The 16,660-nt window shown below is 39.0% G+C and overlaps 1 protein-coding gene across 2 annotated transcripts; it reads left to right on the top strand.

Moving 5' to 3' along the window:
- The first annotated feature begins 495 nt into the window (after positions 1-495).
- On the top strand, positions 496-15,123 carry LOC129008301 (membrane-spanning 4-domains subfamily A member 12). 2 transcript variants are annotated; one of them, XM_054440349.2, is made up of 7 exons: positions 496-545; positions 5,044-5,325; positions 8,769-8,906; positions 9,669-9,725; positions 11,399-11,515; positions 14,421-14,531; positions 14,713-15,123. In XM_054440349.2, exons 2-7 carry the CDS (start codon positions 5,050-5,052, stop codon positions 14,815-14,817), a joined length of 804 nt encoding a protein of 267 aa, XP_054296324.2. In that variant the 5' UTR covers positions 496-545; positions 5,044-5,049; the 3' UTR covers positions 14,818-15,123. The 2 variants fall into 2 exon arrangements, with proteins under 2 accessions (XP_054296324.2, XP_054296325.2); XM_054440350.2 differs by lacking the exon at positions 8,769-8,906.
- The last annotated feature ends 1,537 nt before the right edge of the window (positions 15,124-16,660 follow it).

Genomic DNA, 16,660 nt, shown 5'->3' with positions numbered 1-16,660 from the left:
AGGACATTAAGCTTAAAAGCAGGTTATGAAGTATATATACATTATGATCCTAACTTGATTTTACTATGTAAAATACATATATGTGCACACAAAAGTTTACAAATCAAAATGCAAATACTATCATTAATTATGTCTGCGTGGTGAGATTGAGTGCTTTTTCTCTCCCTTTTTTATTATCTGCATTTTCCAATTTTGTCCATCTAATTTAAAAGGCATTAAAATGCAGTATGATATTGCAATGATTAAGCATCAGAAAGCTGGAGAAAATAAATACTAAAGTGTTTGGGAGGGTCACAATAGGCTTCCCAGTAAAAATTAGAGGAGGAAGTGAAAGCACAGCGTATTCCAAACTTTACAGTTGCATTTACATCACTTGAGGTGAAAGAGAAATAACCATAAAAGGACTTCGGAACTACATAAAGATACAAGGCAAATTGGTTTGGAGCACGGAAGTAAAAGCTACCTATAAAATCCAGGTAAATATCTGATACTGGCACACAGGTTGAAGCAGAGAAAGAGGAAACACGAGGTGCCAAAGGAACAAAGTAAGTCCACTGATACGTCCTTGCCTATCTCTCCTCCAAATCAATGGGCACAAAGTGGGGCTGGTCTACCTGTGTGGGTTCTATTCTCTAGATTGGAGGGATGAAGACAAGTTCTTGACTCTATGTTGAGGCCAGTTGAAAAATGAGGGAGAATAAAACCATGAATGAAACAAGAAAGAAACAAAATAGAAGAGGAATGAAAAAGTAAGTTGATTGCTATACAAGAGATAAAATGGACTGCAAAAAGAAAAAAAAAAAGCTAATGCTTGCTGGGCACGGTGGCTCACACCTGTAAACCCAGCAATTTGGGAGGCCAAGGCAGGAGGATCACCTCAGGTCAGGAGTTCAAGACCAGCCTGCCTAACATGGTGAAACCCCATCTCCACTAAAAACACAAAAATTAGCTGGGCATAGTGGCAGGTGCCTGTAATCCCAGCTACTCGGGGGGCTGAGGCAGGAGAATCACGTGAACCTGGGAGGTGGAGGTTGCAGTGAGCCGAGATAGCTCCATTGCACTCCAGCCTGGGTGACAAGAGTGAAACTCTATCTTAAAAAAAAAAAAAAAAAAAAAAAAAAAAGCTAATGCTAAGAAAGGTGAATAGTAGGTTCAACTGTATGCCATTCCATGAACATGGACCCAAAAGGACGAGGCCATGCCCCACTGGGCACTTGATGATTATATGGCTACCATAGGGACAACATAGAACACAGAAGTAATACTGGAGCCCTAGGCTTTGTAACACATTTTAATTAAGGTACTTCTTTCTGACAAGAAAACAATTAAAATTAAAATAGGTGGGGAAAGAACATTCATTTTCACCAGATCAGCATTTTGTGAAAGGTGATATAAGTGTATACCTGTGGATGTACTGGGTGATTTTGTGGAAATGATTCGGTTTCATGTTTTGCTTTATGCTGTAAAGTACTCTTGAAAATAATAATCATCTTCACTCTGTCAAAAGTGAAGTTAGCATGAAAATGAGGTAGAAAGAAACTATAAAAATAAATTTTTTCCCATTTTATTTGAAATAATGTAATCACAGAGCAAATTGCTAAGGTTTTCTCTAATTGCTCTAGTCTTATACTTTTGATCTCATCAGAGCGCCAATATTTTTATGTGTTCCTTGTTCTTAAAAATAATTGCAGTTGTTCTAATTCTTATTTTTTAAAAAATGACAACTAGGGGTAAATATTTTGTCGACTGTCAAGAGAACAATCCTACTAAGTCAATAGGTGGAATCTATAAAAGGAGTCTATTTATTAGTTTCCCTTCTCAGGTATCATTTACAGAATTGTCTTCATTTCAGTTGAATAATTAAAGAATCAGAATTGGCTGGCTCTGTCTTTAATTCTTTTTATAAAACCAGAACTTGACCCAGTAAAAATGTATTCTGAGTCCTAATAACTATAGACCTAGCCATTAATAATCTGGGTTCTATATGAAACTTACAGATCTTAGTCCAGAAACTAAACAGCAGATATGAAAGGAGAAACTGTTGATAAATAAATGAAAAGTATTGAGTTTTCCTCATAAAATTTCTCGAGACAAAAAAAAAGCAATGATCAACAGCAAAGGAGAATGTAATGAAATCATATACATGCAGAAACGTGGACAATTCTTTAATTGTTTGCTTTTTAAAAGCTCAAAAAAATTCTTGTTCTGGTTAATTACTGTACTCTGAGTACCCATCTCCTATTTCCTTGCTCTTGACATTGACCCTGTTCAATTCCTTTTATAAACTTTTCCTATGGCCACATCCACTGCCTAAAACAAGATAGAATACCTTGAGATCTAATAATAAAATAATAGTTCCTTTTTAAGCTCTTGCCATGTGCCAGGCACTGTTCCAACAGTTTTGCATAAATTAGGATAATTTGATCTTTAGACTAGGCTCTTTAGGTACCTTCTGTCATTTTATAGTCGAGACATAGGAATTAACAGGGATTTCATTAAGAAACTTGCTTAAAGCCCCAGACTTAGTGAAGTAGCAGACTGAAGATTAGAATAGAGGGCTTGAGCAATATTTGGCCACAGAAACCAGATCCATAGGATGTATAACCTCACATTCTCAAATGCTATTGAAAGTTACATGGTGTTACTCTAAGAGTCACAGCTATGGACTTGTTTCTTTTTCCATGTTTAAAATAAACTTTTGTGGGCTAAAATGTGTTTCCTTTTTTTGTTGAGACGGAGTCTCGCTCTGTCACCCAGGCTGGAATGCGGTGGCACGATCTCGGCTTACTGCAAGCTTCACCTCCCGGGTTCACACCATTCTCCTGCCTCAGCCTCCCAAGTAGCTGGGACTACAGGCGACCACCACCACGCCCGGCTAATTTTTTTTTTTTTTTTTTTTGGATTTTTAGTAGAGACGGGGTTTCACCATGTTAGCCAGGATGGTCTCGATCTCCTGACCTCGTGAACCGCCCACCTCAGCCTCCTAAAGTGCTGGATGTGTTTCCATTTTGAAAAAAAAAATGCCTTTGTAATCAGATATTTCAGAAAGATGTTTTCTCCCTTTTCATTGAGTTTTCAACCATTTTCAGTTGCATCTAGCATCGGAGAGTAAGGGTTATGAGTGCAGGTTCTGGATTAAATTCTCTCATTGTGAAATGGGGATATTAGTAGAGTACCTATCTCATGGGGTTCTGTAAAGGGTACAGAGATAATGTATCTCATGCACTTAACATAGCAATAATAATAGAGCCAACCCTTGTAATCGGCACAATTCCACATACTTTGCAGAGAATAACTCTTTAATACTCAAACTGACTCTCTAAGGAAGGTAGTCTTATTAGCTCTATTTTACAGACAGAAAACAAAGGCAAAGAGAGGTTAACAAACTTGCCAAAGACACAAAATTGGGGTTAGATCCCAAGTTCATGTTCCTAAACATGACACTATACAGACCCTACTGTGCCTACAATAAGTCTTTAATAAATGTTAGCTCTCTACACACCTCACCTAAAGCTTGCTAAAGAGAATCCTTACTAACTTAATTACTCAATCACGAAGAAGTTAATCTGGTTTATAAACTCCTCTCCATGGCATCAGAAGACAGAAGTTTTATTGTTGGGTAGTTGTAGGAGCAGAGTCAATCCCCGGTCAGCAAGGCTGGCCTGGAAAACAAGCTGCAAATTTCCAGAGTGATGCTGCATGGAGGGGTATTCTGAACCAACAGCCAAGAATTCCATTTTCGGGTCCTAACTCTGACACATGTTTTCTGTGTAACCTTGAGCATGTCACTTAACCTGACTCAGCTTCAATTTCTCATCTGTAAATCAAGGGGAATGAGACAGGATAAATGGAAAGGGTCTTTTCTACTCTAAAATTTCTGGATTCTATGAGCACAGGGTCTGAATATGTGTCCCTGTTAGATACCAGTGATACATTGTACCAATAGGTTATTCATAGTATTCACACTTCATACCAAGAATGAGACATTCATCACTCTAACTTTCTTGATATTCGTAAGCACAAGAAAATTGTTGTGCTTTTGAAGACCTCAAAAAAAGGAATCTAAGGCTAAAGACAAATTTTTTAAGTGTCATAATTTTTTTCAAGAATTAATAGTCATTGTTGTCCATATCCAGTTGTACTGGCTTATTTCCAACAAAATTTCCCTTGCCTACATGGGGCCTGAGATGCTCTAAGCTTTCAGAAGGACAGAAATGAATAAAAGCATTTTTCCTAAAGAACAGAAGAATCATCTTAAGTGGGCATATGTGAACTATCTAGTTTCCCAATTACTGGCAAATAATTTTAATCTTGGACTGCCCTCCTTGTTATACAAGTATTGTATTACTTGGCCCCTGTATTAGTTTTCTATTTGTTGATATAACAAACTACCACAAATGTAGTGGCTTAAAACAATATAATTTTTTTATCTGACAGTTCTGTAGGTCAGAATTCCAATACCAGCTCACTAGACTAAGCTCAAGTTGTCAGCAGAGTCATGTTCCTTCCTGGAGACTCTAGGGAAGAAGCTGTTTCCTTGTTTCATCCAGCTTCTAGAGGTGACCCATACACCTTGGTTCATGGACGCCTTCCTCCATCTTCACAGTTGGCAGCATAGCATCTCTCTAATGAGGGATGGTTTCAAGATGAAACTGTTCCACCTCAGATCATCAGGCATTAGAGTCTCATAAGGAGCATGCAACCTAGATCCCTAGCACGTGCAGTTCACAGTAGGGTTCACGCTGCTATGAGAATCCAATGCCACGCTGATCTGATAGGAGGCAGAGCTCAGGCAGTAATGCTTGCCTGCTGCTTACCTCATGTAGTGCAGCCAGGTTTCCCACAGACCATGGACAGGTACCAGTCCTTGGCGTGGGGGTTGGGGATTTATGAGAATCATGTTTCTATCAGTTGTTATGGCCTGTTATCTGCTCGCTTGTTCTCTGCATTTGCATAGATAATTGACATTTGACATTTGGTAAGATTTTCTTTAGTTTCTTTTCTGGATAAACGTATCACTTTGGTATGTTTTGTGATACTTAGGACATAATGATGTCATCCAAGCCAACAAGCCATGCTGAAGTAAATGAAACCATACCCAACCCTTACCCACCAAGCAGCTTTATGGCTCCTGGATTTCAACAGCCTCTGGGTTCAATCAGCTTAGAAAACCAAGCTCAGGGTGCTCAGCACGCTCAGCCCTACTGCATCACATCTCCGGGAACCTTTGCTAGCCGTCAGCTGGGTCAAGGAAATACACAAATGATAAATCCAAGTGTGGGAACAGCAGAAATGAACTTTAAAGAAGAAGCAAAGGCACTAGGGGTAAGTCTATTTACTACCAGAATTTTAATTTCACATTTGCAAGGTCTTCTTATAAGTTATAGGAGAAGAGAATATCATCCAATTGCTAAAAAGTTCTGAATGTTATTCTGAAATTATCTCTTTTAGACAGAAATATTTAGTTTGCCTATAGACTTTCCCTTGAGTTCATTTCATTTTAGATCAAGCAAAAATATAACAGGAGACAGAGGAGCCTCCCTAGCTGGAGGATTTGGTAATATTGACATGACGGAAGCACTATTACATCTAGCTTGATCTCATTTCTTCAAAGGACTTTTCGGACAATCTCAATCCCATCTCTGGATTAGTTACAAGTCTGGTATTTGCATAAAGGTGAATTTACATAAAAATGAACATTGATGGCTGCCCCAGAAAAGGAAACTACAAATGGGCAGTCTGGGAAAGGCTGAGTGTGAAAGAATTAGGGGACATTCCATCTGCTGTGCCTCTTTCGCCAATACCCTTAGAGATGCTACGGCTTAACTGTCACCTTACTTCTACAAAGGAGACTCTGAACTGACTACCTTGTTTCTATAGGCATTGTAAAAACAAAAATGCCCTATTTGTAAGAAAATTCCACCTGTCTAGGTAGAATTGTTAGTCCCTTCGCTGTACTTTCCAAATACGTCATTCATCCCGCTAGCACAATTCCACCAAATTATATTAAGTCTCTCCCTGTGAATAGCTCAAAATGCTCTGCTGGAGCATTCTGTAAATGAATGCTCATTATGTGCCAGAAACTCTTCTAGCCATCTTACTACCTATTTCAAGTTGTGATGTCTTAGGGAAGTAAAAATGAGCATAGGTTCTCTTGCAGCAGCCTATTTACTAAGCTGTGGAGGTGGCCCTTCTGATCCTCCTCCTCCCAGAGAGAGGAAATTCCCCACTCCTAATAAGCCAATGGGACAAACTAACACCCCATACAGCCAACCCCACACAGGTGCTTGGAATATCATCGAGCACAAAGGAGGTGCAATCTCTGCCCTTACAGAACTTACGCCCTAGAGGGGGAAATCAAACTGTACACATAATAAGGAAGTAAAGTACTTAGTGTGTTAGAAGGTGTCGAATGATATGGACAAAACAAAGAAGTGTAAAAGGGCTAAAAAGTACTAGGCAGTGAGGAGGCAGCAATTTCAAGGTGGTCAGAATGGGCTTTCCTTAGAACATGACATTTGAGCAAAAACCTGAAGTTAGGAGTGAGCCCTGCAGATATTAGGGAAAGAGAAAACAACCAGTGTAAAAGTCTTTAGATGAAAACATGTGTGAGGTATTTGAGAACAGGAAGGACGCCAATAAAATAGAACAGAATGAGTGAGGGAGGGAGCAGTTGTCAGGAGGGCAGATGAGTGGCAGAGGCCACAGCTGGTGAGGCCTGCAGAGCGGAAGGCTTTGGCTTTGACTGAGTGGATGAGGAACCACTGAAGCATGCTGCCCGGCACCGAAGAGGCGTGTGATAAAAATACTTTAAAAGAATGTGAAGTTTTGTTTTCAAAATCTCCAGTTGGCAGAAGCTACTTCCTCTCTCCGAAGATTGTTATTTCTATGCCATCAGCAGGCCCAGGGCATCATGACAGTGCAGGGGCCACAGGTGGCAGGATGTGGCACACCTGTACCAGTGAACTCAGACCTTAAAGTGCTTCTGTGGCCAAAAATGCAGACAAATTGTATGTCCAAATTTTTAAGTCTGTCCTATAGGCAATTTTGATCAGTAAATGGCACAGGCAGGGCTGCAGGAGGAGAAATGAGGGCCAGTACAAATCCAGATCTAACTGCCCCTCATCAAGGTGACAGCAAGGATGAGAATGGGAAGTTTGTGGCCAGATGGCTGAATTGCTGCTCTAAAGAACAGTTGTAAAAACCAAATATAAAGTCTAATACAGGAGTTCCTTAAGTGAGATAGGCTAAATGTGGCCCATCATCTCTCTGAAGCTATAAGCAAAAGTATGGTATGTGTGTGTATGAATGTGCAAGAATAATTTTTCAGGGAGAAAGGTTCATGGTTTTTATTGAAGTCTCAAGAAACTTTTAGCATTGTTTATGAAACTGGGTTTTTTTCTAATTTTAATTCAATTTACTTGTGTTCAGTAGCTATTTATTGAAGAAATAAATACAGCAGTCTTTGTATTTGCAGTCTCCCTGGATAGAGAAGATGTAAACATGGTGAAAAATAAATTACAAATCTACAATCAACTTTTGGACCAATCTAGAAATGATTATTCCTCAGAAATCTATCTTTATTTACAATGAAGGAAGGTTCAATAAGAGGTACAAGGAGCTAAAAGATGTATACCTTACTTTTAGTAATATATGATTGATAAGAAGAATGATTGGTAAGAAAATGATTGCACACCTGCAACTTTTTAAAAAAGAACAATATACACTTTGGGAGGCCAAGGCGGGCAGATCAAGAGGTCAGGAGATCGAGACCTTCCTGGCTAACACTGTGAAACCCCGTCTCTACTAAAAATACAAAAAGAAATTAGCCGGGCGTGGTGGCGGGTGCCTGCAGTCCCAGCTACTCGGGAGGCTGAGGCAGGAGAATGGCGTGAACCCAGGAGGCGGAGCTTGCAGTGAGCCGAGATCGTGCCACTGCACTCCAGCCTGGGTGATGGAGCAAGACTCTGTCTCAAAAAAGAAAAAAAAGAACAATATAAATGAATCCAAAATCAAGTAATAAGGTGTGTTTTATGTCATGAGATGCAACAGAAATTTAGAAAGAAAGAAAAAAGATTAATTTGGTGTAATCAAAAAGACTTCATGGAAAAGGTAGAGCAGAGTTGAGCATGGGGGAAGACAGTACTGAATAATTCAGACAGGCTCAGTAGTCAATGTGCTGCAGTAAATTCCCAGATCTGCCTCTTAGGAATTGTGTGACCTTGGATACCTGATATCTTTATGTCTCTGGGACTAAATCCAGCTGTGGGAGGATTACATGAAACAATAAATGTAAAGTGTTCAGAACATGATCAAGCACATAATTCATGCCTAATAAATGGTTTTATCTTCACCAATTCCTTTACCTGTAACTGGGATGACCCAAGCAGATAACTGATCCATCTGAAAAAGCAGCTACTGACATCACAGTTAAAGTATTTTTTTTTTCTAATAGTTTTTTAGAAGCCCTTAGAGATGCTAATGCATGATTAAGCAGCTATACTTTCTGAAGAATTCTTCTTGGGCCACCCCAGTAAGTCTCCCCAAATACCTCAAAACAGGGCATTTCACTAAGGGCCTTGCACTCCAGTTATTCTCGTGTATGTCAGAATCTTCACGGCCCACCTCCTGCTTCAGATGCGTGCCTGAATGACAACAGTGGATCTCAGCAAAATTGACGATAAATAAGCAGGGGCAGCAATGACAGTAATGTTTCACACGTCTGAAAGTGAAGAAGTAATTTTAAAATGGCTGTTTTCTTTTTTCAGGTGATCCAGATCACGGTTGGATTGATACACATTGGTTTTGGAATTGTTTTGTGTTTAATATGCTTCCCTTTTAAAGGAGTACTCGGTTTTGCCTCTACTGCTGTTATTGGTGGATACCCATTCTGGGGTGGCCTTTCTGTGAGTAGATTGCTAGAACACCACTCCTTCTTGGTTTATAAAGTATTCCCTCTTGGTTTATAAAGTATTGCTATCTCCAGCCAATTCACAACTCATTTCTTGATAAAGACCTACATCTGAGGGCTGGAGAATTTAGAAAAATTAACAGCTCTGAATGAGCATGAAAAAATCGGGAATTTGTTCGTCATTTTACCTAGGAGCTTATTCCATTCTTTAAAATTTAATCACGTAATCAGCAAGCCAAAGTTTTGGTTTCCTACTACATTTGAGATGGAAATGTATGTATTGGGTGGAGAGAGAGAAAAGAAAAGGTGATTGGAAACATGATTAAAAATATGCAAGTAAGCCAGGCATAGTGGTGTGTGACTGTAGTCCCATCTACTTGGGAGGCTGAGGCCGGGGAATTGCTTGAGTTCAAGAGATTGAGGCCAGCCTGGGCAATATAGTGAGACTCAATCTCTAAAAAAAATTTTTTAATTAAAAAAATGCAATTGATTATGAGAAGGGATGGAGCAGTAAGCCTCAGAACAAGGAATGCTTAAACATTATGAGTTATTCATAGGCCAGAAATTAAGGAAAAGAAAATAAAAAAGAAGTCAAGGACATAATGACTGAGAGTTACTCCAGAAAATTCAGAAGTGCGAGAGAAAATTTTGAGATGGAAACTAGATGAACATAAATAGACCAACCTTTCATATAAAGAGAAATTCCCAAGCACAACCAGTTAACCCATTTCACAAATAAATTTGTCCATTTCCACAGTTCATTATCTCTGGCTCTCTCTCTGTGTCAGCATCCAAGGAGCTTTCCCGTTGTCTGGTAAGTTAAACTATTTCTACTTTTTGAACCCCTTTAAAGATTAGCTTAACATATTGGGGAGGAAAATTGAAAAGCTGGGTTTGGGAAATGCAAAAGGGAGCACCTTTCCCAAAAAAATCTATTGGTTGCCTCATGGTCTGAGCGCTGGGGTGGGAGAATGGTCCACACAGTTTGCCACTAAGAAAGGGCAGAGCTCCACATCCTGACTCTTGAACTCACAAGGGTGAGAAGTAGTAAAGATCAGGGTTGTTTAAGCTTTAACCTAAAAGCTCCCTGGTTCAGTCCAGTCACACTCTATTATGGGAAGTCCAAAGGAGAATCCAGGAGCCAGGAAATACCTACTAGACACATCAGTTACCAAGTCTCTACTGTTCATTTGCCACTTCTCAGCTCTGTCTTGTATTTTTATTTTTTTATTTGTGCTATTTCCTACTCTTAGGCAGATTGTGTGTTTTACAATTCTTTAAATTGCCATTAAATGAGTCTAGCTTGTTCTGTAAGAAGAGTTTATAAAAATGATCAGTAAGACCGGACTTTGAGTTCTGTCGGTCACAGCACCCCACCTATTCCAATTTCGTGGTCTACTATTGAACCAGGAAAAAGAAAGTGATTTACCAAGAACTAGAGTCAACCAGAGCAGAGGTGGTGTCAAGATTATATGTAATCCAGCACAAGAGGGAAGAACGCGGAAAGAGGAACACAGGATCGTGTAGCTCATGCTCTTGCAGACAAAAGAAGAATAAAATAATTAAATCAAATTAAAATAAAATAAAATAAGCCTAATTCTGATTAACCACTCCTGTTGCAGTCCAAAAACAAAATAAAGCACCCTTTCTGTGCAACTTTTAAGGATCCCTCCGTCTAATTGAGATTGTCCAAGCATAGATTCCATCCTTTTAGAGGAGACAGCCACTGACACTTACCTAAGACAATTTTTCTAAGAGCTTTTAGAGACCTTCAGGAGGCTCTAAGGCATGCTGCAGCACAAGCACGTTCTAAAGAACTCGACTGTGCCACCCTTAGCAAGTCACCTTTGGACTTGGTTTCACAATTATTCTTCTGCATGTTAAAATCCTATTGTAGAAACTAGGGAAAGTTTTGTAGTCGCCCATACACCTCTGCCCACAAAAGCTTAAAGAGTTTCTCCTTCCAAATTCGGGGGTTCATATTCAGTCCCTAGAGAGACTTAGGGTTTTCATTAATTCCTAAATTTTTCAGCAAACATGTTGTGTCTAAATACTTTCCCATCCATAAAATCAGATGCTATTGTACTACCTCATTCAAAGGCTGTAAGAGTTAAGTGAGGTAATTTAAATAATTTAACACAGTGTCTGCCACAGAAAAATGCTCATTAGAAGTTTGTTTTTTCATTTTTTTCATAAAGAAAATATAGTTGTTATTGTGCATGAGGCTTTTAGTAAAATCCAATAGATGAGTGCCTGCTTTATACGATTTACATTTTTCTACAGCTTTTTAGAAGTACCCTACATCTAGGCTGCATACAGAATAATGTTTATGGTAATTACCCAGAAGGGCAGAAAACAGAATAATTTAAACTTGAAAAATTGTTTTGAAAGTTCAAACATTAAGAACCATGAAATTTGATTGATTCTTATTTCACTTAACTTCAGTGATCCTGTATATAATTGATTTTTTCCTGCCATCTCCATTAGGTGAAAGGCAGCCTGGGAATGAACATTGTTAGTTCTATCTTGGCCTTCATTGGAGTGATTCTGCTGCTGGTGGATATGTGCATCAATGGGGTAGCTAACCAAGACTACCGGGCCGTGGTAAGTATCCCATAATCCACCATGTGCCTGCTCTCTTTTCAGTCCCGTAAAGTGGGTCTATGTTTTATCTCTTAATACCGTACACCAGCTCTAGTGGAAAATCTTTTTTCTATTCTAGCCCCACCCCTAGTCATATGATCTCTGGGACTATAGAATAAAGTGAGAGGGTTACCTCTACAGATAGACCGAGGCTTAAAGGACATCCTTTATTGGCCCATCTCACTGTTAATCACATGAACAATGGGGAAGGGTTTGGATAGGCCTCCATGGCTTCTGAAATTGTCCAAAAATTATTTTCTCAACATTTGAAATTCTATATAAATAACGTAGTCAAGCTATTGAGTGTTTTTGTTAAACTTCAGAGTAAAGTATGAAGTGAGAGGGAAATGACAGGGATAAGAACATCTGATTTTTACAGAGAAACCCAAGGAATGAAGCAATTGCAAAATGAAGCACGTATCTCTGTATGTGCTCAAAACAGAATCACACATTCATTAGCCTTATATAGCCAAGCATGGACTCTGACCTTAGGAGGAAATGGGTGGCCCGAGGGCAGGAATGCTTACCATCTATAAGCAATGGAGCAATATGGTATAAAATGAGGTTGGGCTGGAAGCTGTCATCCTACCTCAATGGCCACGTTAACAATTTTGGTCTTCATTCTGTGAGCAATGGAAAACCACAGAAGAGTGGTTTTACTGGTTTTGTTTTATTTTATGTTGGGGTTGGTTTTGCTTTTGCTTTTCAGTTTACAAAAAGCAGAGTTTATTAAATTACTGTGGGCTACATATATCTTAAGAAAGACACAGAATGGCTTCCTTATCTATCTAGAACATATTAACATTAAGACAATATCACAATATTTTGAACAAATAACCACAATAACATTTCCCTTATCAGTTCACTCAATACTGTGTAAGTAATTCTGTTTCACTGGATCTCGGAGTGGCAGGCTTATGAAGCCATCTGCTTCTCAACTAAAGGGTTCTGAAATCCTGACTCCAACAATTGGTATAATCTGAAAGTTGTCTAAGCACTCCCATCAGATGCGCGTCCCCTAGAGTATGTTCTTTGCAGTGTCCGTAGTTTGAATTGCTGGCACACTCCTTTTCCACCAAGCTCTGAGACAATCCTTTGTTAAAAACATAGGAGAGTTTTAGGCCGGGAATTTGAATGATCACTTTTGTGCTTGGAAAGGACAACACTGTTTGCAGCGTAAGGAAAAGCTTATATAAGAAGGTGTATTAGTTTGTTTTCACACTGCTGATAAAGGAATACCAAAGACTGAGAAGAAAAAGGGGTTTAATGAGCTTACAGTTCCACATGGCTGGGGAGGCCTCACAATTATGGCAGAAGGCAAGGAGGAGCAAGTCACATCTTATATGGATGGGGGCAGGCAAAAAAAATAGAGCCTGTGCAGGGCAACTCCTGTTTTTTAAAATCATCTCATGAGACCCATGCACTATCACAAGAACAGCATGAGAAAGACCAGCCCCCATAATTCAATCATCTCCCACCAGGTTCCTCCCACAACAAGTGGGAATTATGGGAGCTACAAGATGAGATTTGGGTGGGGACACAGAGCCAAACCATATCAGGAGGCAAAAATAGATGAGAAAGCTTCTTGGTAAATAAGGCAGAGTGAAGCAAGAACAAAATTCATCCTCCAAAATACCAAACAAAAGAACAGAAATTATTCAAAAAAACAGCTTTCAAACTGGCATCCAAGTAGAGAAACAAATCATTCTGATGCTACTCAAAGCTGAAAAAAAGCACAGCTTTTAGACCTGGCCCTTGTTTCCCTAGAAACAAAACGGAGGAAAGAAGGGAAGCCAAAAAAAAATACTGAGAAGTCTCACTAACACTCTCCAGTCTGTAGCTGAGAAGGCTGGGGTGGACGCAGTCAATTCTGCGAAAGGATAAAGCAAATCCTGTGTGGTACAAGACCATGGGTAGTACCCAGGACCTCACGAGACAGAAGAAAGGGCAACACCTTCCCATACCCTGCATAGTACCCTACTACCAGCAGGGAATGAGCAGAAATGCACAGGAATGCACAGAAATAAACCTCCAGCCAAGGTGCAGGCCTCCATACTAAGCATTTAGCAGGCTCTCAGAAGACAGAAAAAGCGAAGTCCATGTTCACTAGCAAGAACTGTGCTTGAAGCCAGCTAAGTTATCTCTCTCCCTGCAACAGCTATATGTTCACATTCAGAAACATGGATATAAAACAACAGCTAGGGCTCAAGTTGTAATGGAAGCAAGGAAGACAAATGGGACCCAAATAAACAGAAGTGTGAATGAAGGAAAATTCACCTACACTGTATCTGATCAAATAGAAGGCCTGTATAGAGTTCAAGTGAGCTTAATACTTTTATTTAAAATAGAAACAACATGATTCCATTCTTATAGAATGATGCTCCTCTCTCTTGGTTATTCTCTTTTTTCCCTCTCTCTCACGGCATCTTTCCACACATCCATTCTTCTGTCTTTTCCCTGTACACAGAGAGCTAGGATAATAGTCATCAAACATTAATTTTGGTTATTTCTAAGCACTGGCATTTGGAATGATCTGTTGGTTTCTATATTGCTTGACTTTTTTAATGAGTAGTAACATTTTTATTAAAAAAAAACAATGAGGCCATCACAAAGGAAAAAAACTACCTTCTTTCTAATATTTCTAAACAAAATAGCCTACTTACCAAAAGGAAAGACTTCTGGCATTTTAAAGAAAATCCAAAATAAATTCTCACTCCTCTGGAACAAGCATTTGATGATACTGGAAGAACAAGCATGGAGCGAATTGAGTATAAGCAATAGCACATTTGATGAGTCAATAACTTTTTGAAGCCCATGTGAGGCCCTCCTGATTAGCCAAAATTTCACTATTTATTTATGATTTCAGCTTTCTGGAAAAGGCATTTCAGCCATGTTGACGATCTTCTCCCTCTTGGAGTTCTTCATAGCTTGTGCCACAGCCCATTTTGCCAACCAAGCAAACACCACGACGAATATGGTGAGTTGGGTCTCTTCTTTGTAAAACAATCTGAAAATGCCCTGGAGAAATACAGACTTGTGTCTGCTAAATCCTACTATCGGCTTACCAGAATGCTCTTTGTCCTTCACTCTGATGGTACCAGGGGAAATTGCATAGGATTGTAGTAACCATATTGCTTGTTTTTATTCATTCTTTCCAGTCTGTCCTGGTTATTCCAAATATGTATGTAAACAATCCTGTGACACCAGCGTCTTCTTCAGCTCCTCCCAGATGCAACAACTACTCAGCTAATGTCCCTAAATAGTAAAAGAAAAAGGGGTATCAGTCTAATCTCATGGAGAAAAACTACTTGCAAAAACTTCTTAAGAAGATGTCTTTTATTGTCCACAATGATTTCTAGTCTTTAAAAACTGTGTTTGAGATTTGTTTTTAGGTTGGTCGCTAATGATGGCTGTATCTCCCTTCACTGTCTCTTCCTACATTACCAGTACTACATGCTGGCAAAGGTGAAGGATCAGAGGACTGAAAAATGATTCTGCAACTCTCTTAAAGTTAGAAATTTTTCTGTTCATATTACTTTTTCCTTAATAAAATGTCATTAGAAACAAAAGCCTTTTTCAGTATGTTTAAAAATTGATTTTGATTTGATATTGGTTGTAGAGCAGTAGATCTGACCTATACTCCAAGAAGATTGATAAACCTTCTTTAATGATGATTTTTCTAGGTGTCCAGTCACTGGAGTTCCCTAACTCATCTCCTCCTCATCTTTCTGTTCAGAAAGCAAGTGTCCAGTTGTCCTTGTTGGAGGTCATATTATTCTATACATTAATTACCATCAAACATCTTGCCTCTTAACTATCTACAAAATTTTGCTATTTACAGAGTATTTTCATGTACATTAAACTCACCTGCAATGGGACAACAGTCAGACAGGGATGCTGCATCGAGGGGTTTTCATTTGAGTTGTGGCTTTTTGTTTTTGAATTGTTGGCATATTTATAAGCCAATTAGAACAACCAAGGTAAGACAGAAGGGATGAATGACAGTGTAAGTTTCAAGAAATCAAAAGCACAGATGGAAAACATCACCTAAGTCACGAAAAAGGGCAGTTTCTCTACAAAATAGAAAGGTATAATTATCACAGATATCCACAGCTTTGCAGTAGTGGCAGTGAGGATCTGATGTGATGGCTCATGTCATCCCTGTCAAAGCAGTAGTGACGTCATGCCCAAGGCAGGGGCATAGGTAGAGTCAGAATGTTGAACAGAATGGTAACATGGGAAAAGTCATGGAACTGGAGAATAAAGTGGTCAGAGAAACAGGATTGCCAAGCTGTACAGAGGGCACATTTGAGGATGTGGTAACAAATTCAGAGTATGAACAAATTGCTCCTGCAAGGCCTTGCTGCTAGAGCCAGGCAAACTATGGACCCAGGAAGCGATCTATTTGATTTTATCCAGGGTTAAGATTTTGCTAGAGGAGATGACAAAATAGCAGAAGGGCAAGAAAGCTTAGGACATTGTAAAAAATATTATTTAAATGATAGACTGTGGAATCCAAACTGGATAAGGAAGGAATAATAGTAATAATAAAAGCAATAATAAAGAAAAAAGACAGATTGATCATAAATGGAGAAATCTGCCTTTTCTCCAGGAGCCGTTGTGACAATCAAATGAAATAATGTTATATGAATATGGTTTGAAAATGGCAAAGTATTGTCCCTTTTTGAAATTTTAATATTATTAAAGAAGCCAGAGGGGAAAAATATAACAAAAAGAGTAGGCAGAGAAATCAAAATCAGGGAAGAGGCAGATTAGAAGAACAGGATTTTTGAATCTGGGAAAGCAGATGTATTATGTCAGGCGAGAGTCACATAATTTCAACGTCATTGGCCTGCCTAGGTCCCAATTATTCAGCAACTGGGTGATTAGAAATGCTGTGTCCTTCACCATAAAGCTCAACAGCTCAGCAAAAGTGAAGACATAGATTTCATGGTCTAAGGGTCTGGAAAATAAATGGTGCCTCAAAATGTGGGGGAGGGGATGGTATACTGTATATCTATACATGTAAAATAAACAAATATAAAGGTAACTTACCTTAGGGAACAGAAGCATTTCCAGCAAAGTTCATTTTTTAACTAAATTTCT

This window comes from Pongo pygmaeus, chromosome 9 (genome assembly GCF_028885625.2).
Source record: "Pongo pygmaeus isolate AG05252 chromosome 9, NHGRI_mPonPyg2-v2.0_pri, whole genome shotgun sequence".
NCBI classification, from domain to species: Eukaryota; Metazoa; Chordata; class Mammalia; order Primates; family Hominidae; genus Pongo; species Pongo pygmaeus.
Note: the sequence above shows the minus strand (reverse complement) of the source record. Positions and strands in the feature narration are given on the sequence as shown.